Below are 26244 nucleotides of genomic sequence, written 5' to 3'. Positions count from 1 at the left end.
ATCCATAGTTATTTAAAAGAAACTAGTGTGCTTCTAGTGTGCTTACATAATAGTATATAACAGTTGCAGGTGGAAGAGTTTTCCTTTAGCTATTACAAATAGCTGAAATTTAAAGGTATAAAATGTTTAAACGGGAAAATTTTTATTTTGCTGCAATGTGGAGATAATTTAATCTTTTAATGTTACCATATCTTTATAGCAAAATCAAATTAGAAGGTTTGCTAGCCTAGGCATTTGAGAGCCAGGGTGAGTTTGCTTGAAGTTTTTTGTTTTACGGTTTTTAAAAAATTTTAATAAGACATTGTAATTTTAATTTCATTGAGAGTAATCTATAGAGATTTTAGCTTTCTGACTTAGTGGGTTTGAATTAAATTCTTTATAAATGCTTTACTATTATGAACATGGACATTTCATCAAATCGAATAACTGGTGACTTTTGACAATTCTGTGTTTGATTTAGTTATTAGGAAAGAATTGGTGATCTTTGATACCTATACAGTCTTCATATCTGCTTCCTAATAGAAATATGTCACTATCCTAAATTATTATTTTTTTTACTATTGGCCTGTTTCTTTAGAGAAAAAGGTTTGGATTGAAACTGCTTTTTTTTTTGTCAAAAAAAAAAAAATGCCCTGACATCTTTTCAGGTGGAATTTTTGAAGTATAAAATAACAAGGGACCAAATTCTGTACAACGGTAGAGAATATTTACAACAGTTCTTAGTTTGTAAGATTATTTTTAGGACTATAGAAAGGTATAGGTATGTACAACCTGATCTAGCACTTGGTCATTTTTTTTCCTAATCATTGCCTTCTATCTGCTGAACTATATAGTCCTGGCATCTACTGGGAGAAAATTAATAAATGGTAAAGAATAAAAATTGGTGAGGCTATCTATAAAAATGTGGTTACTTCAAAAAAATGAAGACATCCACTTGATAATTTGTAAAATCTAATTTTATTATTTCAACAATTTTTGTTTTTAAAAGTAAGAAAATATTTTATGGGAAGATTACTTGCTATGAGATTTATTGATACACTTTCAACATATTCAGGCTCATAGTAATCTTATAACAGTGTGTAGTTCTTGAAGAATTGTATTTTGAGATATAGGGATATTGAACTAAGCGATTGTTGATAAGTTGAATAGATAAATTTGAGGAATTTATTTGGGCCAAGCAGTTGGATTGGTTTGTTTACTACTTGATTTCATAAAGTTTCTCCAACTTGTTCAAACTCTGTTTTTAAGGAATTTTTAAAACAATTTGGCTGTAACTACCTAAGAGACTCCTTTGATTGAGTTGGTAACAGTTTGTACTTTGTCATTCTCACAGACTTTGGAAGAGTAGCTTTTGGCATCACACAGACATGCTTCAGGGACTACTAGGGGAAGTTAGGACGATGCTCTGGACCAAAAGCCATGCTCTACTTCTTACTTTAATGTATCAGAATTCCACATAATATTTCATTTATATATATATGTATATATATATATATACACATATATATATATTTAAGGTAGACTACCTGAGTAAACCTAAATTACATTTAAATAGAATCATAAAAGTTGCCTTATGCTGGGGCAGAAACACTTATACAATGTTTTATTGTCTTCAAATGGAAAGATCTTTACAGTAATCAATACTTTGACTATTGGTATAAACACAGGCATGTAATATTTAAGAAGGAATTTAAAAGTTTGATTCCAGGAAGGCATTTTCTTAACCTCTCTCTTTAGTAGAACTGAAGTAATTGAACTAGATGGCATGTTTCAGCAGTTATCTTTCTATAGTACTAAAAATAATCCATAGTCAGAGCATATACATTTTTACTTTTTAAAGAGTACTAATTCTGCTTATTGAAAATTGAGTTTACTAGCAAAATAAATAATTAAATAAAGTTATCTGAAATTCTAAAGGTAAGTTATCCAAGAGTTTAAGTTACTGGCTTGTTTACTTAGCTAAAATTAAAGATTATAAGGTTTTTGATCTTTTAAATATTACCATCTCATCACATTAGAGGAAACTAGATTTAATTGATGAAATATGTGAAGCAAATATATGTAGATTTAAAGCTATACAAAAATTTAAATTCCCTGTATTTATCTAAATAAAATAATTATTTAATTAAAATGTTTAAAACAAAGTATAAAAGTATTCATTTCAGCCAATTTTCAAAGTATGATTAATAAAAATGAGTTCGTTGAAGGTAGAGCTGTTTTAACCAGTGATAAATATTATGTTGTTTGCTTTAGATCTAATTCAGATCAAACCTTGAAAACTTTAAAACTTTGTTGGCCTTTCTGCTTTTTTTTTTTTTTTGCAGTATTTTGTTATGTTATAGTGCTCAGTTTTGGAGAGAAATTTTCATAGTACCTTAAATGATCAGTTTTTCTTTTATTTTTTCAAATGAAAAGCTTTCTTGCATCCAGTGGCCGGGAGTCAGCTAGGATTCAATATCGTTGGCCCTAAGCAGTACTTAACTTATCACAAATTTCAGATTTTCATGAATTTAAATAAAATGTCCTCAATAGTGCTTCAGAACATCTTGACTAAAAGTTCCAATTTTAATTGGTATTATTTAAAATATAATTTGTTTACATATTATTTAAAAGATAGATAATTTGCATTTCAATTTGAGAAATAAATCAGAAAATTGACATTTAAACTTATGTTCTTGTATGTTTGGGAAAATAAACCTCTAGCCATGTTTATCGAACTAGAAGTTTGGAGAACTAAGAAAAATAAAATAACACTTTGAATTTTATTCTTTACAGCGCCATCGTTTCAGGTTTTCAGTATCTTTGTTGCAAATATTTCATAATTGGCTAGTCTATATTGCCAATCCACAATCTCCATAAGCCTCAAGTTTTGTACCACACCTTTGTCATGTGGATGTAAATACTGTATGAATTCCCATTAAAGCAGTTTCACTACCCTATCTTGTCACCTGTCCCTATAAAATGTATATAAGAAATAAACTTACAATTTTTTTCTGAAAATATATATTCTGAACACTTTCTTTCATGCTCTTTTTGTTTATGTATATATATGTTTCAAAGTCTTTTTGGATTTCTTGGTTACTTGTTCCTTCCTCTGTGTACTCAAGTGGTCGCTGTGTTTGTACTTCATTTCTGGTTCTTTTGGTATTAGAGCGTGAGTGTGGCTTCCCCTTAGACTGTGACATGCTCCAGGCCAGAGATTTGGCCTTCTTCATCTCGAGTTACTAGCACATTCTGGTATATAGTGATAAGCATTAATATTAGTGAATGGATTTGGTTATCTGGTTTAGGGATTGAAGAATTATGATTGATGAAATAATGAAATATTCAGGGTGGTTGAGTATTGTGGTAGCTTTTCCCAAGACATCCTAAATAGTAGATATGCATGGGTGGTTTTCTTAAAGTACCATATTTTAAAATATTTGACAAAAATACATGCAAATATTAAAGCTAATGAACATCATTTACATTTCGGTCAGAATTCAATGTAGGATTCCTTTTTCTTTTTTTTCAGTGTAGGATTCTTAATAGTGTCCCTGCTGGAACAGTGGCTAAAGCATGACTGCTAACCCAATGATCAGCAGTTCAAACCCACTAACTGCTCAGTGACAGAAAGTTTTGACAGCTTCCACAGTGATTTACAGTTTTGGAAATCTGATGACACAATCTACTCTGACCTATAGGGTTCCTATGAGTCAGACTTCTCAACAGTAGGTTTGATGTGGGGGTTCTTTTTGTGAACTGTGTGTTGTGAATTAGGTAAAGATTTACTGAGCAGATCATCGTTGTGCCTAACATCTCATACTCATTTTGATTCAACTCATCTGTTGCAATTCCCTTCAATATATCATTACTTATCCTACTCCTCTCTGTGTCTCCTATTGCTCTTCCCATTCTTTCCCATTCCTCTGAACTTGGCTCTTCTTTTATCTTGGTTTATTATTGTGTGGAGATGAGTTCCGTTCAACTGAAGGGTGACTACGGGCTGTAGCCTCTAGAGTCCCACTAGTCTGTACCCAGCCAGTTAGCTTAATTTTTATTCTGAGCTTTGTTGTTTTTCTAATGTAATCCCTTTCAGAATACTTAGAAGTGGCAGCAAGACAACCACCTAATTTTTTGTGATCTCAGAGTTGTGAAAACTAACGATTATGTGATCAATTAGTCCATTGGCAATTGTTAAGACCCCCAACCCTAATCATCAAAGTAGGATGTAGAGCATTTTGGGGGTGAAGTATGTTAGGTCAGTTGACCTTGATGTCTCTCAAGACTATATCCGTCCACCAAGATTACGGTCCGGACCCCAGCACCTTATTTGCTTACTGTTCCGTTTTTATAACTTTGCCGCATTCATGAATATAATTGCAGCAGAGGTAAATGCACCTATACAAGTATTCGCTGGCAAATATATATTCCTACTTTGCCACCTGTTCAACCTGTGTCTCCCAAGCAATGTTTACCTCATACTGATTTTCAGTTTCTTAATGGGAGTGCAATTTTTATTTTGCTGTATTCTGAAATGCTAGCTGCTATTGGTGAATAATGCCTTCACCTCTTTTCTTGGAATGTTTAAAAACACACAGTTTTATTTTACAGAAATTTGATGGGCAGATAGTAAAGTAGGCATGTTCATTAACTCACAGCTGAAAGACGAGTATTTAAAATTCACTTGTATTAAAACATCCCAGGTAAGAAAAGGGGTAAGAACTTTAGCTTACTGGTGAACCTTTACTTAAGACATTAGAAAAATAATTTATACTACAAAGTTAAGGGATTTTGATGTTTTAATGAAGAACTTTTTTTTTTTAATTTTAACATCCAAATAAGAAAATTTGAGGTTAAAAAAACTTAACCCATATACATACCTTGATGTAAACTCAAAAGCAAACTCAGTGCTCTCAGGTCGATTTTGAGTCATAGCAACCCTCTACGACCGGATGGGACTACCCAGGTGGTTTTCTGACACTTTACGTTATGGGAGCAGAAAGCCCTGTCTTTGTCCCACACAGTGGCTGGTCATTTCAAACTGCTGACCCATTGTGTAATCACTATGCCACCAGCGCTCCTTGTACTGTGATATAGCACCTTTTATTAATGAAGTTTTCCTTTTTCTCACAATTGAGTAGAACAATAGCACAGGTATCAGAGCAATTTTATTAATGAAGAAAGACTTATAGAAATGAAGTATCCAATAAAACAATAACATAGAATGTACCCTCCCCCTCTTTAAAAATTTATATATATATATACACACACACACACACAAGTCAATTCCAACTCATACTGACCTCATAGGATTAGGAAAGGGTACAATTGCTCCTTTGGATTTCCGAGACTTTAAATCTGTATAGGAGCAGACATCCTCATGTTTCACCCAAAGAGTTCTTGGTGGGTTAGAACCACAGACCTTTGGTTAGTAGCTCAGGAAGTGGTCCATTCCACCACGAGGGTTTCTATAGACAGTACAATAGTAAAAAATTAAGCTATGTTTTTGAGACTATTGCCTTGTACCTTGAATTTATATTCTTTGGGCTAGGTATGAAATAATACTAGGTGCTTAGGGAGTTTACATTTAAAGAGACATTGTATTAGTAAATGTACCTAATTTGTTGAGTATGTTTCCTAGGTACACATAAACTATGCACCACTTAAGATAAAATTTTAGTTTCTAGCTAACTGGATTACCAATTAGAAAAGTGTACCTTGGTGGTTAAGAGGAATAACTTTTCTACCTACTGATGACAGAAAATAATAGCAAAATTATTAAGTGTAATCAACAGTGTACTTCAAAATACTCTAAAATAATTTGTTCACGATTCAAGGTACCCTGGTGATGCTGTGGATTGCTAACCAGTGGGTTGGTGGCTTAAGCTCGCCAGATGGGAAAGGTGAAACTGTCTGCTCCCTAGTACAGTAGCCATTTACCACTAAGGGGGAGATCCAGTGAGCAATAGCACTATGAATATTTGTGTACTGAGGTAGGGGCAGCAGTCCCCCTCTACTTTTTAGTATTTTATATGTTCATTTGCACTTGCCTGATACTTGGTTTACTTTTATTGTTTCCTTAGGATTTTATATCACAATGATTTTATTCTGAGTTGGATGAACTAATTATTTTTCATCTATATTTTGGTTGCTAGTGTTTTGCAGTCACAGCTGATTGGCTCATTAGTGAGTAATTATAACTAGTAGAACTTTTATTTTTAAGAACTTATTTGGGTTAATATCCTTGTGGCATATTTTAAATGTTTAAATTTTTAAACCTTTAATTTACAGTATTTTTATGAGATGATTAATCATTTAAAGGATGATGATAAAGATGTCTTAAAAGTGCTACTGTACCAAGGAGGTTTTAAGTCCATCTCAGCCCTAGCGGTAAGAGAATGGGCAAAAAATGTGTTAGACATTCATGTAGTAGAAGAGGTTTTAGAATTTTTTCTTTCTAAGAATTCTCCTAGATTAGGTAATGAATTAAATCCAAACCCCAATCCTCTGCCATGGAGTCAATTCAGACTCATAATTACCATTTGTAGGGTTTCCAGAAGTGTAGGGTTTTCTACTCCCATGGAATGTCTGATGGATTGCTCTATATTTGTTTGACCCTTGAGCTAACTGCATTTTAAAGAGTTGTGAAAAACAATATAAAACAAAATCTAATAAATGATGGAGGGAGGCCCAGTGTGGTCCACAAAGTGTAAAACATTGAACTCTTTCATTCTTTCACTGTATTCAACTGTGAGGACAAATTAAGAACTTGCTTGTAACTATTGTGCAGAGTTCAGCAAATGTAATGGTAAACTAATGTCAACTGTAAGTTATGAGGTTAATTGTAGAAACCCTTGTATTATAAAGAGTAAAATTAAAGACTTTCTACCTGTACTACTTTTCAAATCCTACATCTAGGCAAGGACTAACTGGGGTCATATCAGTGCCATCATTCAAAATTAAAATGTTGAAATTCATTGTTTCCATGTTCAGCCAAGTTCTCATACGCTTCCTCCATGTTTACTTTTTTTTGCTTCCCTATGTTGTCTTTTTCACTCATCTGGATTTTCATCTGAGTATTGTACAATTGAAATATCAATTGAAATGTTTCAACAAGCTGATAAATGCATTAGAAACACTAACTTGTCTATGCTCGGAAGTTTGGAAGACAGTTACTTGCCAACTGGCTGAAAGAGATCCATATTTATCCCTGTCCCAAAGAGAGGTGCCCAACAATGCACAACTTGTTCAAACAAAAGCATTGATACCATATGCAAGTAAAATTTTGCTGAAGATCATCCAATGACAGTTGCAATTGCATCAGTATATTAGGACATGGCCTGAGGTTGAGGTAGGAGTCAGAAGAGGATATGGAGCAAGACCTATCATTGGTTATGGCAGAGGAGGGGTGTTGGCTGAAAGAGAATACCAGAAATACGGTAACTTGTGCTTTATTGACTGCCAAGGCTTTCCGCTGTGGATTAGAACAAACTATGTCTAGCATTGAGAAGAATGAGAATTCCAGAACACTGTTCAAGTCGAACCTGTAAATGGATCAAAAGGCAGTTGTAAGAACAGAACAATACTGCATGGTTTAAAATCAAGAAGGGCCTTTATCAGGGTTGTATTCTCTCATCATACTTATTCAATCCATATGCTGAAGAATCAGTAGAGAAGCAAGCTGGATTATATGACGAAAAATGTGGCATTAGTATTGGAGGAAGGCTTATTAACAACCTCTGATAAGTAGATGACATAACCTTGCATGCTGAAAGTAAGGAGGACTTGAAACACTTGCTGCTGAAAGTCAAGGATGGCAGCCTTCAGGATGGATAACACTTCAGTGTTAGAAAATCATAACTGGACCAGTAGCTAGCATCATGATAAATGGAAGAAAGATTTAAATTGAGGATTTTGTATTTCTTGGATCCATAACTGATGCTTATGGAAGGAGCAGTCAAGAGATGGTCACATTGCATTGAATAATCTGCACAAAACCTATTTAATGTGCTAAAAAGCAACGATGTTCTGTGGACTGAGGTGCACCTGACGCATTGTCAGTCATTTCATATGCGTGTCAAGTTGCACACTGGATAAGGACGACTGATGAGTACTGAATGAACCATGGGCTGCCAAAAGAACAAGCGCAGCTGTCTGCGCATAAGTACAGCCAGAATGCTCCTTAGAGGCAAGGATAGTGAGATTTCATTTTGGGTACTTTGTACATGTTGTCAGAAGAGACCAGTCTCTGGCAAAGCATTTCATGCTTGGTAAAGTATGAGGGCAACAGTAAAGAAGAAGGCCGTCGGCAAGATGAATTAATACAGTGGCTGCAACAAGTCGCTCAAGCAAGGAACAGTTGTCAGGTTACTACAGACCAGACCGTTCTGTTAACACTGGATGGCACCTAACAGAAGCAGTGTCTTAGAACAGTGCTTGTTACAATATGCCGAGTATTACAATTATGAAATGGGATGTGCTTAACAAAAATCTTGAAACAAAATTTTCTGAATTTACAATAGTCTGAAGTTCAGTTTATTGTTAGAGTTTTATAACAATATTGACATTTCAGTATGAAGCACTGAATATTTTAATCTTTATGAGGGGGTACCCCCAAACAACTGGAATTTTTTTTCAAAGCTATGTATTTAAAATTTTTACAAAAAAATCTAATCACTTTAAAGTACTCTCCATTATACTTAATGCATTTGTCAAATTTGCGATTCCGTTCTTAGAAATATTTTTCAAACTCGTCTGTTTGGATAGCTGACAGCACCTTTCTTGGTTTTTTTCATCACCTCTTCCGTGTCACCAAATCACTGTCCTTTCATGTGCCTCTTCATTCATGGAAACAAAAAGAAGTTGCACAGGGCGAGGTCAGGTGAGTCAGGTGTGTGGGGCAAGAGAAGCATGCTGGTTTTTTTTGCCAGAAACGTGCACTGAGATGGCTGTGTGAGCAGGTGCATTGTTGTGGTGGCAAAGCCAGTCCCCATCTACCACAAACATCCGGCCTTTTTTGTCCTATGAGAAAAATGTATACTCTGAGCTTAACCCAGCGGAGTTCTTTTCCATTTTTGTGTTTTGTTTTTTTTGTGTGTGGGGGCGAGAGTCCCCCTCTTATTTCAGTTATTGAATTGTACATGCAATTATGCCTACTAAAGTTTGCTCCTGTTAAGTAATTTTGCTTTTAGACTGGATTGAACTACTCTCAGACTTCTCTTTGTTATGTGCCACCAAGTTCTGATTCAGGGACACATGACAGTAGAATTGCTTCAGAGAGTTTGCTGCTGAATGATCAGTCAATCTGTTAGCAGTTAAACATTGTAGTACCGGCACTCCTTTTTTCTTTGTAGTAGTAATTAAATATTATCAGTGCCTGTGCCATGGTTATGGTTCTTAACTTCTTTCATACTAATATGAGCTTTGTTGAAATATATTTTTTCATTCTGGGACACTTCAAAGAATTTATGTAAAAATGAAATGGAAAGATACTGTAAATTTTCCACAATCTTTAAAGCCTCATAAAGAACATAATTATCCAATATAGTTAATATATTCATTTACATTAGTTAATAGTTAATACTGTATAATCATTATACAGTATAGTAAAAGAATGTGTGTAACTAAGAAGTTAATAGTAACATCTGAATTAGGAGTCCTGGTATTGTGTAGGGTTATGCATTGGGCAGCTAATTGCAAGGTAGGTAGGTAATTTGGAAGTACTGGGCACTGAGGCAGAAGATAAGGCTTTCTGTTCCCACAAAGGGTCATAGTCTGGAGGCAGTTCTACTCTGTTCTGTAGGGTCTCTGTGAATCAGTATCAACTTGATGGCGGTGACATTTTATTGAACATCTGTATTTTTAGGTTAGAATATAGTGAACTTAGTGAATGTACTTTAAAAGATTCTTTTTTGGGGGGGGACTGTTTGTTTTCCCTTTAAAGAGTAATAAATCCTAGAGGTTTGTTTTTGTTTTAATTTTAAGTCCAAGCTTACTGGAATTGACCCAGTAAAACGTTGTCAGTTTTTTAAATTTAAAATTATCTCAAAGCCTTATAAATAATAAAAATATATTAATAACACGACTTACCATAAAAAAATAACAAAATATCCCAGTTTTGAATGTTAAGCTTTAAAAAAAGTAAAATAAAAGTAGACGTGATGTTTTTATCACACATTTGTATTGATGTATTTTTGAAGTGGGAAATCCCAAGACTGTAGCAGCAAAGTAGTGAATTGAGGACTTGCTCCCCAGGGAACTTAAGAATCTATACAAAGGAAGTTTATAGTAAGTCTTCAAAGTGGCTTTGATGCTTGCAAGGAAATGTTAGTTCTGACTAGATCATAGGTAATTTTTAGACCTTATGTACATTCTGAAGTGTGTGCTCCTATGCTTTTAAATCAACCTAAACCAAAGATTAAAATGCATTATCAGATAACTAACATAAACCCATTTTTCAAGAAAATCCTTTGCATATTTTTATATTGACTTCAATAGTAATAAATTTGAGCTTTTATGTGTATATATAGAATTTGGTGCTTTGGGTTACTTGGGAGATGGGAGATCTGTAAATAAATGCCTTTAATATCACTAACAAAGTTGCTCTAAATAGCGTGATTCTGATCAGGATAATAGCAAGGTTTTTTTCTGTGTGTATAAAATTTAAACATGGCTTAAAACATTTAAACGTAGTTTAAAATTTAAAGCAAGAAGCATGTACCATTAGGAAAATATGATATGGGCTTCATTTTGCTTTTGCAAATGAACAAGCAGAACACATTTGTTTCATTCTGTTGACTTAGTCTCATTTTTTCCCCTCTCCTCAGTATGAGGGAGTCCTCATTTTACATTTCTCTTTATGAAAACAATATTTACTAATTATATCAAATAGATAAACTATTAAGTCTTGTATTTGGTATTTTCTAGTTTTATTAATTATTGAATGTTAAATTGTGGACATAGCAGGTTACAAATACAGCCAACTGCAAATGAGGTTTGGTCCTTCAAAGTGTACAAATCTACTTTTTAAAGAAATGATAGTATTTTTAAATCATTTTAGGTAAACTGTCACAACAAATAATCCCCATGTTATTTCCCCTAAAGTCTTAAAATTAATTTTATAAGACGTCTTCTAAGATATGACTTGTTATCAGGTACCTTGTCAATTGATTTTAAAGCTTAAATGTTTTAATTGTTTCTAAAGCAGATATGTTTACAACTATTTAGTTTAATCTCATAGATAGTTACTATTTTTCACCCTATTCTTAAGAGAACATTTCGCTACTGATTGTGGTTTTTTTGTTTTCCAGAATAACAGCTATCCACCAATGTCAGATCCGTATATGCCTAGTTACTATGCTCCATCCATTGGATTTCCATATTCTCTTGGTGAAGCAGCATGGTCTACAGCTGGCGACCAACCCATGCCATATCTGACAACCTATGGACAAATGAGTAATGGAGAACATCATTATATACCAGATGGTGTATTTAGTCAACCTGGGGCATTAGGAAATACCCCTCCATTTCTTGGTCAACATGGATTTAACTTTTTTCCTGGTAATGCTGATTTCTCTACATGGGGGACAAGTGGATCTCAGGGACAATCAACACAAAGTTCTGCTTATAGTAGCAGTTATGGCTATCCACCTAGTTCTCTTGGGAGAGCTATTGCTGATGGACAGGCTGGATTTGGCAATGATACTTTGAGTAAGGTGCCTGGCATTAGCAGCATTGAGCAAGGCATGACTGGACTGAAAATTGGTGGTGACCTGACCGCTGCGGTGACAAAAACTGTAGGGACAGCCTTGAGCAGCACTGGTATGACTAGCATTGCAGCCAACAGTGTGCCCCCTGTGAGCAGTGCAGCGCCTAAACCAACCTCCTGGGCTGCCATTGCCAGAAAGCCTGCAAAACCTCAACCGAAACTTAAACCCAAGGGCAATGTGGGAATTGGGGGTTCTGCTGTGCCACCACCTCCTATAAAACATAACATGAATATTGGAACTTGGGATGAAAAGGGGTCAGTGGTAAAGGCTCCACCAACCCAACCAGTTCTGCCTCCTCAAACTATAATCCAGCAGCCTCAGCCATTAATTCCACCACCACCTTTGGTGCAAAGCCAACTGCCTCAACAGCAGCCTCAGCCCCCACAGCCACAGCAGCAACAAGGACCTCAGCCACAGGCCCAGCCTCACCAAGTACAGCCCCAACAGCAACTGCAGAATCGCTGGGTAGCTCCTCGCAACAGGGGAGCAGGCTTCAATCAGAGTAATGGAGCAGGCAGTGAAAACTTTGGTTTAGGTGTTGTTCCTGTCAGCGCTTCCCCATCTAATGTAGAAGTGCACCCTGTGCTGGAAAAGCTAAAGGCCATAAACAACTATAATCCCAAAGACTTTGATTGGAACCTGAAGAATGGACGTGTGTTTATAATCAAAAGCTATTCTGAAGATGATATACATCGTTCCATTAAGTACTCTATCTGGTGTAGTACTGAGCATGGTAATAAGCGCTTGGATGCAGCTTACCGCTCTCTGAATGGCAAAGGTCCCCTCTATTTACTCTTCAGCGTGAATGGTAGTGGACATTTTTGTGGAGTGGCTGAGATGAAGTCTGTTGTGGACTATAATGCGTATGCTGGTGTCTGGTCTCAGGATAAGTGGAAGGGCAAGTTTGAAGTTAAGTGGATCTTTGTCAAAGATGTTCCTAATAACCAATTACGGCATATTCGCTTAGAAAATAATGACAACAAACCGGTTACCAATTCAAGGGACACTCAAGAGGTACCCCTAGAAAAAGCTAAGCAAGTGCTTAAAATAATTGCAACTTTTAAGCATACCACCTCAATCTTTGATGACTTTGCACATTACGAAAAGCGTCAAGAAGAGGAGGAAGCCATGCGTAGGGTAAGTATGTTTAATTTTTGTATATAGGTGGATATTCCTGAATGCATTGAATTTAAGAACTTTGCTCTTAGAAACCAACCAGTTAGTTTAAAAAGCAACATACAGATATCCTTGAAGCCCTTTGCTCCTTCTGATCCATTTAGTTCTTATGAGTAAACCCTTCTTTAACCTTTACTCAGTGTACAGTAATTCTATTTTTTTAAGGGTAAACCCCATTCTTATTTTGCTACCTTCTCATTTTTACTAACGGGATTAAGGTCTTACTGGTCAAAGTACATTTTTATAGCAATTACTGGATGACATCAATTTACGCCCTCAGTTGCTTACTCACTGAAGGATTTTTCATTGGAGTTGGAAATAAAGGGCTAGAGATTTACTTCAGAAAAAAAGCAGCTATTGAAAATCCCCTGGAATGCCGTTCCACTGCGATAGGCATGGATTCCCTTATGGTATCACCTCAGTGGCTTTTTTGATAAGATGTATTAACTGGCCAGAAACACTGTCATCACTAATTTCCTGAGGAAATGTGGTTGGTGTTTGAAACAAAGAGCTTTTAAATAAATGTTTGTACATTTACTCGGTATGAGAAGTGTCTTTTCTATTTTGGCCTAGAACCTGTGAAACATTTTTGCAATTTGTATACTTAAAGTACTTGGACAAAATATAGGGAGGCTGGGACTTTAGGAAAGCAATTTAGAGTTGAGACGGCGTATGCAGAGCTTAATGTCTAATTCTGACGACCCCTTCTGTGCTTGGGTCATTTTAGTCCAGATTCGGTTCTAGGGCCACTTAGGGCAAGGCGGGCTGGAATGTTCCCTGTTTAGTGTATAGGAGAAAATTGTTCAGGGGAGAGGAAGATTGACTGTTGATGTAAGCTACCAACAAGCTTTGCTATAACGGCATGTTGACATCAAATGCACCCAGGGATAAACTTAGAAACTCTTCGAATATAACCAGTTTCTATGGAAAGCTCCTATGTAAAAATGAAGGCGAAGCAGGAATTTAATTTTTTATCTGTACAAAATTCAATTTGTTTCAATCCTGTACGTTAATTTCTGTGGTTTATGGGATCTTGAAAATAGGCGTTCTGGCGACATATTTGGCTGCTGCCCACGAGGTCCACAGTTTGAAACCCCTAGCTGCTCTGCGGGAGAGACTCTCGGAAAGAGTTATTGTCTAGGAGACACACCGAGGCAGTTCTACCCTGCCCAAAGGGTCACTGTGAGTTGGCATCTACTCCATAGCAGTGGGTGTGTTTGGTTTTTAATGGCTTTTTGGTTCTGGACAGAGGGGGAGTGATTCATTGAACATTGCTCAGTAGTACGTAGAGTTAAAACAGTTCTTAGTGCTGTAGGTTGGAGACCTTCAGATAGACTGCGTCTCGAGCATATTCTTGAGGTCTACGCCAGGAAAATCTAATCTATCTTGGTATGGGACCTGGAAGGATCCGATTTTAACAAGTATCCCAAGAGAGTCTGGTGCCTTGTGATACTATTGAATTGCTAGAAATGTTGCCTTGAAGTACTGAAAATGACCAAGACCCTGCTGAGTTTCCATTTTAAATGGATTATTGGATAAAATTGAAGTTAATAGAAGACAGCTCTAAGAAACTTGTGTCCAGGAGTATTTCTTAATGTTATCATTATATAATATAAATAAATTGAATCCCACTACACTATCTATCCCTACTGCCATGAAACTGATTCCAACTTACAACAACTCTGAGGGACAGATTGGAATTGTTCCTTGGGGTTTTGAGACCTGTAAATCTTTGCAGATGTTCAGACCTGTTGGTGTGGTTAGCGGCCCAACACTTAATGCCCTGTACCACCAAAGCTCCTGGCATGAGATTACCTGGCTGAGAAAAGATTAAAATTGAAAAATGTGGACCAACTTTTCTTTTGGACTTGTTCCTTTTGAGTCTTTAATTTACTTCACGTTGCTCCAGGCAGGAAGAGAGCAGCAGTTTTATCTTCCCAACTTTTAAGATCCCAGAAGTTACTCACCAAACAGGGGTATAGAATTTTGTATTTACAGTCATATGTTGCGCCCTATGAGCTGGAGATACCCTAGCGCTATGGTCCTTCGCTTTCAAGGCCCGTAACTTAGTTCCAGGGAGCGTTTGAGTAAGTCTGTAGGAGATTTCATGACTCCCGTGTGCTACATTATGAATGAATATGCATTACATATACATGTAGCACATGCAAATACACAATTACCTGCAGCTATGTCTTAATGGTGTGGTGGGTTACATGTCAGACTGCTAGTCTCGGGACTGGTTCAAATCCACTAGCAGCTTTGAGGGAGAAAGAAGAAGCTTTCTGTGCCATACAGATTTCTGGTTTTAGAAACCCTATATTGTGTCTCTGTTAATGGCAGTTATCTTTGCTTTGCGTGTTTTGAGGGGCATCATACCTGTATAATTGTGTGCCCTCCTATATGCCCTCCATCTTGACAGTGTGTGCCCATTTGCCTATGTCGTCACACATTTATTTCATTAGTCGTTTCTCGTTGAATTGTATGAAGTTCAGGACTTAAAAGTCACTGGGACACTTTCGGTATCTTAGTTCCATTTTTCCACAGCTTTTTGAAGCCCTTTGTATGTGGTATCACTGTAGTTCTCCTTGATTAATTGCTTGTTTCTTTTTTTAAAAGTGCATATTTCTCAGTGCCTTTGCCATGTGCAGACTTCCTCCATTTTGTGTACTGGCTTTGCCTTCAAAAGAATTAGCGCAGTTATTAATAGTGATACACTCCCCTCTTTTCCGTTGCAGTTGGTGCCATCAAGTCAGTTTTGAGCTATAGCGACTCTACAGCAGAATGTCACTGGAGCGTCTGATGAGACGAGTTGACATGACCAGTTAGGCACTTCTTCAGCCTGTGCAGGCTGAAAAGGAGAAAAAAAGGCCGGTACAATGGCTACTATTTTCATTGTTGCTGCCATTGAGTCAGTTCTGACTCATAGTGGCTTTGGGGATTTAGGAGAACTGCCTTTTTGGGTTTCTGAGGCGAAGTACATCTTAACAGCAGAACGCCTCGGCTTTCTTCCTTGGAGAAGTTGTTAGGTTTAAAGAGCTTGCTTTGCAGTTAACAGCTCAATCGTAGCCCACTACAACACCAGGGATTTTGGGGTTACTGCTAATAGGTTTCATTTGAATTTCTTTTGGTGTGAAGCCACTGTGTCAGGAACCATTTTTTTCCTATTTACTGTTTAACATTTTGGCAGCATGTGCCTTAGTCTAGTTGTCTGTTAGTATCTTTAACTCTTGGCCAGACAAAATTATATTATTTGTGGATTTTTATCTTTGTTGTAATTACTTGGGTTTACCAACATTATTTCAAAAATTCTTGGCAGGTCACTGAAGAAGAATGTGCTTATGTGCATTGTAATCCCTCATTGACACAGTCAAAAAGGACAAATCGCTGAACTTTTACTCGAATAATAGGGTTAATACTTTTAGGGTGGTGCACAAATATGCCGTACCCTCAATTTTTTTTTTTTTTGCAGGGACACTGTTGACTTGGTTGGAAAAAAAAAAGCGGGGGAGGGGGGATACTCTGCAGCCATTATTTGCCTGCTTAAATATGGCAGTTGTATTTTGCTAGTATTTCTTTTACTTCTTATGCACTCCTCCTTTAAAAAATTGCGTGCACGTGTGTGTAATGGGAGTCGCAATTCAGTATTCTGGTCCTTTATCCACATGATCTCATCTTTAAGCGATCTAGCTGAAATTCTGGTTTGTTAAAGGTCATATTTTCAGATGGAGTAAAGTGAATCATTTGATACCAAGTCTCTTTATTGAATGACTACCCCTTGTGTTAGAACAGGGTTTTCCATGGTGAATTTTTGGAACCAGGCCTTTCTTCCAAGGCACCTCTGGGTGGATTCAAACCTTCATTTGTTTTGTTAGCAACCAAGCTCTTTAAATGCTTGCTCCACCCAAGGATTCCTTTAGTAAAGTTCTTGTTAGGTGCATTGAGTCTTTTCTGACTGATAGCAATCAATCTGTGCACAACAGAATGACACTGCCAGGTAGGGCGGCATACCCCAGATGGTTAAAGGCCATCATGCTTCGTAAAGTGGAGGGGCAGTTAAAGAAGGTCCACTGGCAGATGATTGACATAGAAGCTACCAATGGGTTTAGGCATTGGAACAAGTGTGAGGATAGCAAAGGACCAGGCAGTATTGCATTTGTCATAGGGCCACTGTGGTTTGGAACAGACTCGTTGGCACTAAAAAGCAACATTGTCTAATTAATGTATGCCTCCCGAAGATCATTAATTCTATGTGTAAACAGTACTGAGGGCTGTGTCTGACTTCCTCTAGCTTCTCTAGTGCAATGAAGCTGAGGTCTGACATGTCTCCATGCTCCATCCTTCTTAACTTACTCTGACACCAGAGGTATGTCCCACAACACTCTACTTCATAATTCCTTGCAGTGGCCCCACAGAACTCACTGAGAATACAATTAAGGGGGCTTATGAGGAGATCTAGGGGTGGGCCCAAGTGGCACAGTGTTTACCTGTTGGGCTGAGATCTGCAAGGTATGCAGTTCAAAACCAGCCTCTCCTTGAAAGAAAGTTATGGCTTTCTACTTCTGTGAACAGTTATAATCTCAGAAACTCACAGGGTTAGTTCTACCCTGCCCTCTAGGGTTGCTTTGAGTGGGCATCAACTTGATGGCAGTAAGTGTGAGTGATTAAAAAAATCGTAACAGTTTACCACAAGCCAGGATCAGGGGAGGAAAATAAGCTGATACCAAGGGCTCAAGTAGAAAGAAAGTGTTTTGAAAATGATGATGGCAACATATGTACAAATGTGCTTGACACAATGAATCTCTGTGTGGCTTGTGATGAGAGTTGCACGAGCCCCCAATAGAATGATTGATGGTCATTTGTCTATAGTGATATCTCCTTAGCCAGCAGCCATATCTGACCCTCAGCCTCAGTCTCAACCATGCTGGTCCCTTGACCACTACTGCCTCTGTGATCAGGAAACCCTCTGGTCAGTCCTCTGCCTCACAGTTCCATAATCTTGGTGCTGTTTATCTGATCTGCTTTGTGGTTTCATTGTCTCAGCCTCTGGTATGGGCCTGGCTTCTTTTCAGTGTTGCATAATCTCTATGCCATGGTTTCTTGATGCCTTCGAACTAGACCTTGAACAATCCCTTCTGATGATCCTGGGATTTCTCTCTGTGTCCCAGATTGCTCTTATACTCAAAGGAATAGCCTTTCTGTAGGTGTGGTTTTTGTCTTTTGGCTCACCATACCACCAAGGAAATGAAGGGTGGTGTGTGACTTGATTCAGACCCTCTACTCAAGTCAGGACTTAATCCTAACTTAATCCTGCCTATTAGTATAACAGAGAACTCCCTCCACGATGCGATTCTAGCCACAAACATAGAGTCTAGATTATAATCACATAAGAAATTATGGTTAGACGCAACACAGGGAATTCTGGAGAGATAAACCCCACAGGACCAACAAGGAGAATAGAGATACGAGGAGGATAAGTGGAAGGTAGGGGGAGAAAAGGGGACGCGATCACAAGGATCAACCTATAACTCCCTCCCAGGGGGACGAACAACAGAAAAGTGGGTGAAAGGTGACAGGACAATGTAACATAAGAGAATAATAATAATCTTATTTATCACAGGTTTATGAGAGGAGAAAGGCAGGGGGTGGGGAGGAGGACCTGATAGTAAGAGCTCAAGTAGAAAGAATATGCTTTGAAAATGATGGCAGCATATGTACAAATGCACTTGACACAATGGATTAATGTATGGATTGTGATAAGAGATGTAAGAGCCCTTAATAAAAGTATTTGATTACAGAGAGGACATGTTAATTGACTACACTGCATACTGCCGACTCAATGACCCCCACTTGCCAGCACAGCTCCCAGCACAAGTCCCAGATCAAAGCAAACAGTAACTCCTAGGATTAGTTCTTTGTCCTCAAGGACAGAGACCACCATGCTTGGATAAATGAAATGTTTCACGTATTGAATTCCTCAAGTATTGTTGGACTGGGGCAACTAGAAAGTCGGCTAGCAACATAGAAGTCCATCCTTTGTAACGTGATCACAAAGTGACAATCTGTCACCTCTGTGCAATTCTTCCAGAAGCTAGCCATCATTAGGTTCCGCTTGTACTCAGAGCGAGGGAATTGTATGTTGGCATGAATACCAGGAAGCAGAGAGATCAAGATTCTCGTCAGAGACTGTCTACCAGTCTCTTAAATTATAACCCATGTGATAGTATCAAAGTCTGGTACAGCGTTGGAATTTATGGTGTTAAAGATGGTAATTTTCAGGATTATCAGTGAATATAAATTTGATTGGGTGTGTGAAGAGCTCTATGACTTGATTGAGATAATCCCGGAAGACAGAGAGTCCGTAAGATTTGGTGTTGGAAGCCCAAGTCAAATCAAAACCAAGCCCAGTGCAAACAAGCTGAGTCTGTTAGCGGCTCTCTGCAGTCTGCATTCAAAGGCTTTGGAAATCTTTATTGGAGCAGATAGCCTCATAACTTTCCCCAGGGAGCGGGGAACAGTTCGTTGGTAGTGGTAGCTGGGCACCAACAAGTTCTTACGTCCCTGTGCTAAAGGTCTCGTGTAATGTGTTTGATGCCTTCCCATCAGACCCATTGACGCTGAACTGTACATGTGGGTAATGTTAGAGCAGCAAATGTCTTATATACAGGTTTACCACAGTAAATAAACAATAAAAATTCACTGTTATCAAACCCATTCTCACTCAACGTGACCCTGGAGTACAGAGTAGATTGCCCCTGTGGGTTTCTGAGATGGTAACTCTTCCAAAGTCGAAAGCCTCATTTTTCTCCTGTGGTGCAGTTGGTAGTTTTGAACTGCTGACTTGGCAGTAGGCAGCCCAATTTGTAATACACTGTGCCCCTAAGGGTCTTTCCAGTCACCAAGCCAAACTCATGGCATTGAATTGATTCAGACTCATAGCAACCTTGGAGGGCAGGATAGAACTGCCCCTGTGGGTTTCTGACACTTAAATGTTGACAGGCGTAGAAAGTCTCATCTCTCTCCCATAGAGCAGCTGGTGGTTTCCAACTTCTGACCTTGGGTTTGAAGCCCAAAGCATACCCACTAGCGGCAATGGGAGTGGGGAGGGGCGGGGTTGGGAGGCTACAAAAGCCCCAACTCATCAAAAACACATTGTTTTATATCACCGTAATAAAAATCCTTCCAGGAAATAGGACTCTGAAGAGGTTTTTTATACTCAAATAAATCTGTGTTTGGAATTTTTGTTTCCAATATTTTGTTGTATTCATCCACTATGGACAATCTAAGCTAAGACTAGAAAGTCATTCTTAACTAATTTCTTCAATTAATATTTGAAGATCTTTGGAAATGGTTTACATTATATGTGCAAAACATTTATATATAAGTAATTGATGTTTTTGTGTTTTTCTTTCAGGAGAGAAATAGAAACAAACAATAACCATATGGAGATAACTGCTAGAGTTACAACACTAATGACGTAGACTCTGGAAATGCCTAATAAGTCAAAGAAGATGCTATTAAAGTTTCTTGTTTTTGTTTTTGTTTTTCGCTTAAGGTGACATCTTTGAACACTTTAACACAGAATTGACTTTTCTTGTGATGGTTTTCATCAGCGCATCTGCCCTTATACTCTCACCAAACACACTTGAGAACTGTAACTTTGTCGAGCACTTTGTGTCCTGAAGCTTTTACCAGCATCTGCTGTCTTTTGTAATTATGCATCCTCGCTAAGGCACAGAAGACTGAATGAATGCAAGGATTCCTTAAACTCTTTGAATTTGTTAAATACTAGCAGTTAACCAGAAGAAGTGGTTCAATGATGTAAGAGTCACACTGCTTCAACTTTTTCTTTGTTGTAGTTTTTAAATTGTCAATTTTTAGCTACTTGACAGATTAAAAGCAAAATAATCATGCCATATTTAGTCCTGGAGTTCAAGTCTAAATGTTTATGTGGAAAATTATTGTAGTAAACTTTTAATAAGGCAAAGCAACTTTAAACTCTATTTTAGCCAAATGAAACATAATCTGAAATTATATTAGAACATTTCCCTTGTCTTCAAACTGTTTGGTGTAACAAAATATTGATATGCAGCTCGGTGGATTTCACCAGTTAATGCACATTCTTTTCCCCTCCTCCTAATAATATGTATACTGAAAAAAAATGTGCATTTGTCTGAGGAATTATTTTGTTTGCTACCACTTAATGAATCTCAAATTTTGAGTAAATGTACCTCAGTCTAATCAGACTTTTTATGACCTTTATAACTACATTTAAAACCCTTAATTCCTTTTTTCTGGGTGTTTGCAAGCCTGATTGCTATCATGAAGTAAAAATTTATTATTCTAGATATTCACTAGCAAAATAAACATAGCTCTTGTTTAGCAAGCATATATACTGTTCCTCAACTTTTTCTCCAGCTTTTGCAGTGTCCTGGCATCCTTAAAATACTTTGAAATTATGGCCTTGATCCATGGATTGAGTCAGTGTCTAAGTGAATGTGTTGATGTTTTGTTGATCAGCGCTATATAAATGGGAATACAGCATTTATCTGGGTGTTCTTTTAGTTACCTTTTTAACATCTTATTTTTTCATTACTACATATCAACATTAATTTTGTATCTTGAAATGAATTGATTGTTAATAATTAAATGTGTCGAACATCTGTATTAACTGATTCGATGGTATATGGTTATGAGGATAATGTACTGCCCCTTATATTACTGTTCTAAAGGGAGAAAGCTGTGTAGAAAGATTATCTGTTAATGGTGAAACATTATCTGTTAAGGATGAAAATAGCAATAGTAGATTTGAATACCTTGATGTTTCGCATTACTCCACTTATGTTTACATCATGTTTAGAAATATTTCATTTACTATGGTCTTTGGTCACTTCAATTAAAAAAGTTACATATTTCTTTGAGACTTTCATTTATATAATTTTATATGTTTTTAAAAATGTACAAATACTGTACTCAAGTGAAAAAACTTACAGTATTTGGAGAGAACCATAGCTACTTCACAGTTATTTAGTAGCCCCAGAGAATTATAGTAGTACTTACTGAAGGGAGCATCAAAAGGCAGTATATTACAAACTAAAGACTTTCTTAAAGGAAAATTGCACCTATTTTACCTTTTTAAGAGTTTTAAGATATAAGCCATGAAATCTTATAAAACGTCTCTTAACTGTTTCTAATGCAAATTGGCATTTGAGGATAGTCACCACTGCAGTGTTCTAGATCCCTACGATGATGTATGGAGAGGGCACATCACAGATGACTCGTCATTCTAGAGGCCTGTTCGAGAACACTTTTTAAAGGGGGGCAACATACAGGAAGGATCTGAGTCCTCTCCCTGAGGTTCTCTTTTTCTGGTGCTTTATTAGCAATTCTGAATATTTTTATAAAAATAGTTACATTACAAATGGATTTAAACTTGTTTAATTTACATTAGGTTTTTAAGTGAGAGAAGGGTCGTGGAAACACTCAACAAGCAGGCTGATTGAAATAGACTCAGAAACCAGAGTAATTGAGTAGTCTATTCATGGTGAGGAGTACATCCCAGTGCCTTTAATCTGGATTTCTAATCTTAAGTGAAATGGGTGCAGCATTCCTTTAGAAAAAAACAAACCACATGGTCGCTCCCCTCCCCCCCACACCCAACACACACACCTACTTCAATTATTTTGTGATTTTTCTAGTTTTCTCCAGAGTGCCCACCTTCACTTTCTCATTCTGTCAAGGTATTGCAAGACATTTTTCCCCTAAGTGAAATTATTACAGGTTGTCTCCACAGTATAACTGAATGTTCCTGAACTGCTGTAGCTACCCAAAGGGAGAGAACCTGTGCTCTACAGCAGCAGACACATAAGCAAATGTTTGCATAATCATAAATTCAGAAGCTTATTGGCCCAGTAAAATTTCTGTCTCTTTTTTGAAGTTCCGGTTAATGAATGTTTCTTATTAAAGTTATATGGGTAGTTTATTTCGAAAGGTATTATAGTTTGTATAAACAGTAAGGGGGGAAAATGTAACCAAAATTAGTATTCTTTTCTATACATGTTGGTACTTGAAGGTTCCTCTCAAAAGAAGCCCTAGCCATTTTCTGATTTCACTACTTAATTCCTTATTTTAATTTAAGTGATCTTCCTACTTCTAAAGCTGTGTTCTTTTTGAATACCGTGCATGGGGGGTAAGCTGATGTTAAAACAGTTTGCAATAAAAAAAAAGAATCAGCTTGAGTCATTTAATCATTTCAAGTGCATTTTGCATCCTTTAAAAATAAATTTCAGAAATTAAAAGAATTTTGTTTTCACTGTTTGCATATATTTTGCTATGCCATGTAACTCCTTTTCTCTTTTATATGTTTAAAGGATGGCTATGATAAAATTAGTTCATTTACATTCACGTGTAGCAGTTACATGGGAATTTGAATTTGTCGTGTTTGAGTTTGTTCATTCCTGTGAATGATGGTACAGTTAGGTGAGATTTTCTGTTCTGGTACCCAAACTCACCAGTTGGCCCTCTCTAACCTTTGTGGGTTTCAATAAAAATTGGTCACGCATACCTGTGTTCTTTCCATTTTGCCTTTAAAAAGATGTATTGCTTTCCAAAGAGTATTATAATATTTTGCTTACAATGTTACAGATAGCGATCATTCTGTACAGATTGTTATCATTCTGGTTAGCTTTCTGGTAGGGGAATTAAAAGATAACAGCTTATTTTAGCTTTTATCCATGTAAATTACTGAATCACATCATCTTAATACTAGCTTTAAAGAAAAAGGGTCTTTACATACCCATATTGTAGGAGGAGCATCCCTTGTGACAGTTATTGATCGCTAATGGCAGGGTCAACAGTTCAAAACCACCAGGTGCTTAACAGCGGTTCTCAACCTGTGGGTCGCGACCCCTTTGGGGGTCGACCCGACACTTTCACAGAGTTGCCTGATTCATAACAGTAGCGAGATGACAAATAGGAAGTAGCAACAAAAATAATTTTGTGGTTCAGAGTTCGTCACAACATGAACTAAGGGTCGCAGCATTAGGAAGGTTGAGAACCACTGCAATAGAAAAGCAGTTTTCACTTGTGAATAGGAGAAGAATTATTAGTAACAGCTGTCTCGCTAAGCTTTAAGTGCTCTGCTCTTGGTATCAAGCAGTGTGAAATTCTCTATTACCCCTTGGAATAAAGCTGATACTGATGACAGGAAGTCTGGATCCTCCTGGACTCCAGCTAAGGCACTGGTTCAGAAGCAGGAAACAACTTTTCCAAGTTTTCAAGATGGTAACTATGGCAGTGGTTCTCAACCTGTGGGTCGCGACCCCTTTGGGCGATGTTGAATGACCCTTTCATAGGGGTTGCCTAAGACGATCAGAAAACATGTATTCTGGTGGTCTTAGGGACCAAGACACCTCCATCTGTCTCCAAGGGGGTCTGCCCACATGCAGATACACCTAAATATAAGTATCAGGCAGGAAGACTTACCCATGCTTCCAGACAAAATGTCATTTATTTGTAATTATATTTCACAACATAATTACATATTTTATTAATCACTGCTTTATGTTCAATTTGTAACAATGATAATACATCCTGTATATCATGTTTAGTAGCAGCAAAAACAGTTGTATGGTTGGGGTTCACCACAACATGAACTGTATTAAAGGGTTGCGGCATTTGGAAGGTTGAGAACCGCTGGTCTATGGGAATAGAAAGCCTCATCTTCCCCGGAGTGACAGGTGGTTTCAAACTGCTAACCTTTTGGGTAGTAGTTCAATGTGTAACTGACTATACCACCATGACAAATAGTTGTAAGTAAATTATAAAAACCCATATCATTTTAAAATCATCCTTTAATCAGTTAATGGCTACTGAGTGCTCTACCAGCACACTACCACCTTAGCAGAAGCTTGTCATCGAATGGAGGTTCACACATCATTAGCATACATATACTTGAAAATACTAATTCTTACCAGCTCAGTGGCTTTATCTTTCTTAGCGATTCTAGACTTAGTAATTCTAATTTATAGGGGGGAAAAAATAAACCCATTGGACATAAGAGTACCTACAATTTTCTGCCTCAGGCTTAGGAGCCCTGGTGGTGTAGTGGATTATACGTTGGACTCCTAAAATTTGACAGTTTGAGCCCACCAGCTGCTCTTTAGGAGAAAGGTGAGACTGGCTGCTTTTATAAAAATTTGCAAACTCAGAAGCCCTAGAGAGAAGTTTGCTCTGTCCTATAAGTTTTGATTTTGGAGTTAGTGGGAAGTTTCTGGTGGCATCGTTGGTTACACGAGATAAGCAGTTTCAATCCACTGGCCACTCCATAGGATAAAAGACGAAGTGGTCTGCTCTTGTAAAGACTTACGGACTTGGAGACGCACAGGGACAGGTACGATGGCTACGTTTAAATTGACAGTAGCAGTGGCAGTAGTAGTGGGTGACTCAGGGCAGTGTTAGTGTGTGCTGTCATCTGGTAGGGACTTCTTTCACTATGAATCTGAAGAACTGGCCTCATACCACCAGCCCCAGTGCTGGAGACCCCATGGGACCATTATGTTCAATTTTCAGTTTCAAAGTCAGTAGTTACTGATTCTATTGCTGAAAACATGCTTCCACAAAAAGCCCAAAGCAAAGAATAAGACTCTTGAAAGGGTTGAGTGGCCATGATCTCCGTCTGTTTTCTAATCCCATAGCTGCCATTGCATCTCCGTGGGTGCTGTTTTGTCCTCCCTGTAATAAAAGCAGAACTCTTCTATCAGAATCCCCTATAGGTACCTCCCCTATATAGTAGTGACAGTTTGGTTTGTGAGCAAGTGAAAACAGCACAATATTTGTCTACTCGAATTGTTTGCACAACATGAAGGACCAATGACTTCATTGGTTTCAATGTTAGCCTGCTAACCACATGGTCAGCAGTTCAAACCCACCACCCTCTCAGGATAAAGGTAAAGCTTCTCCTATAAAGATTTACAGTCTCAATAGGAGCTGATACCAAGGGCTCAAAGTAATTGTCTAGAAAAGAATGTAACATGTACAAACATACCTCATATAATTGATGTTTGGATTGTAGTATGAGTTGTAAGAGGCCCCAATAAAATTATCTTTAAAAAAAATTTTACAGTCATAGGAAACCTAAGGAGCAAAAAAAACCCTTTTTTCAATCATTTTATTGGGGGCTCCTAATGAGCAATTCTCTTCTGTCCCATATTATCGCTATTTGATGGTATTGACTTATGTCTGGGTTTTTTATTTTTCTGGTTCATTCAAAATTGGGACCAAGTGAAAATTTGTTTTCATAAACTAGTGTGCAAAGAAGGAT

General features: G+C 37.4%; 1 protein-coding gene across 12 annotated transcripts in view; it reads left to right on the top strand.

Annotated features, from left to right (window-relative positions):
• YTHDF3 (YTH N6-methyladenosine RNA binding protein F3) overlaps window positions 1-23155 on the top strand; it is a 29816-nt gene extending 6661 nt beyond the window's left edge. For 11 of the 12 annotated variants that reach the window (XM_075549634.1, XM_075549633.1, XM_075549635.1 and 8 more), the window contains 2 exons: window positions 11292-12887; window positions 20338-23155. In XM_075549634.1, coding sequence (XP_075405749.1) covers window positions 11292-12887; window positions 20338-20361 — 1620 coding nt within the window. In that variant the 3' untranslated portion in view covers window positions 20362-23155. Of the gene's footprint in view, window positions 1-8841; window positions 8864-11291; window positions 12888-20337 lie in introns of those variants that run through there. The other variant, XM_075549643.1, reaches the window with a different exon arrangement.
• The last annotated feature ends 3089 nt before the right edge of the window (window positions 23156-26244 follow it).

Source organism: Tenrec ecaudatus, chromosome 5 (genome assembly GCF_050624435.1).
Source record: "Tenrec ecaudatus isolate mTenEca1 chromosome 5, mTenEca1.hap1, whole genome shotgun sequence".
Taxonomy (NCBI): Eukaryota; Metazoa; Chordata; class Mammalia; order Afrosoricida; family Tenrecidae; genus Tenrec; species Tenrec ecaudatus.
This window is presented reverse-complemented; position numbering and strand designations above follow the sequence as displayed.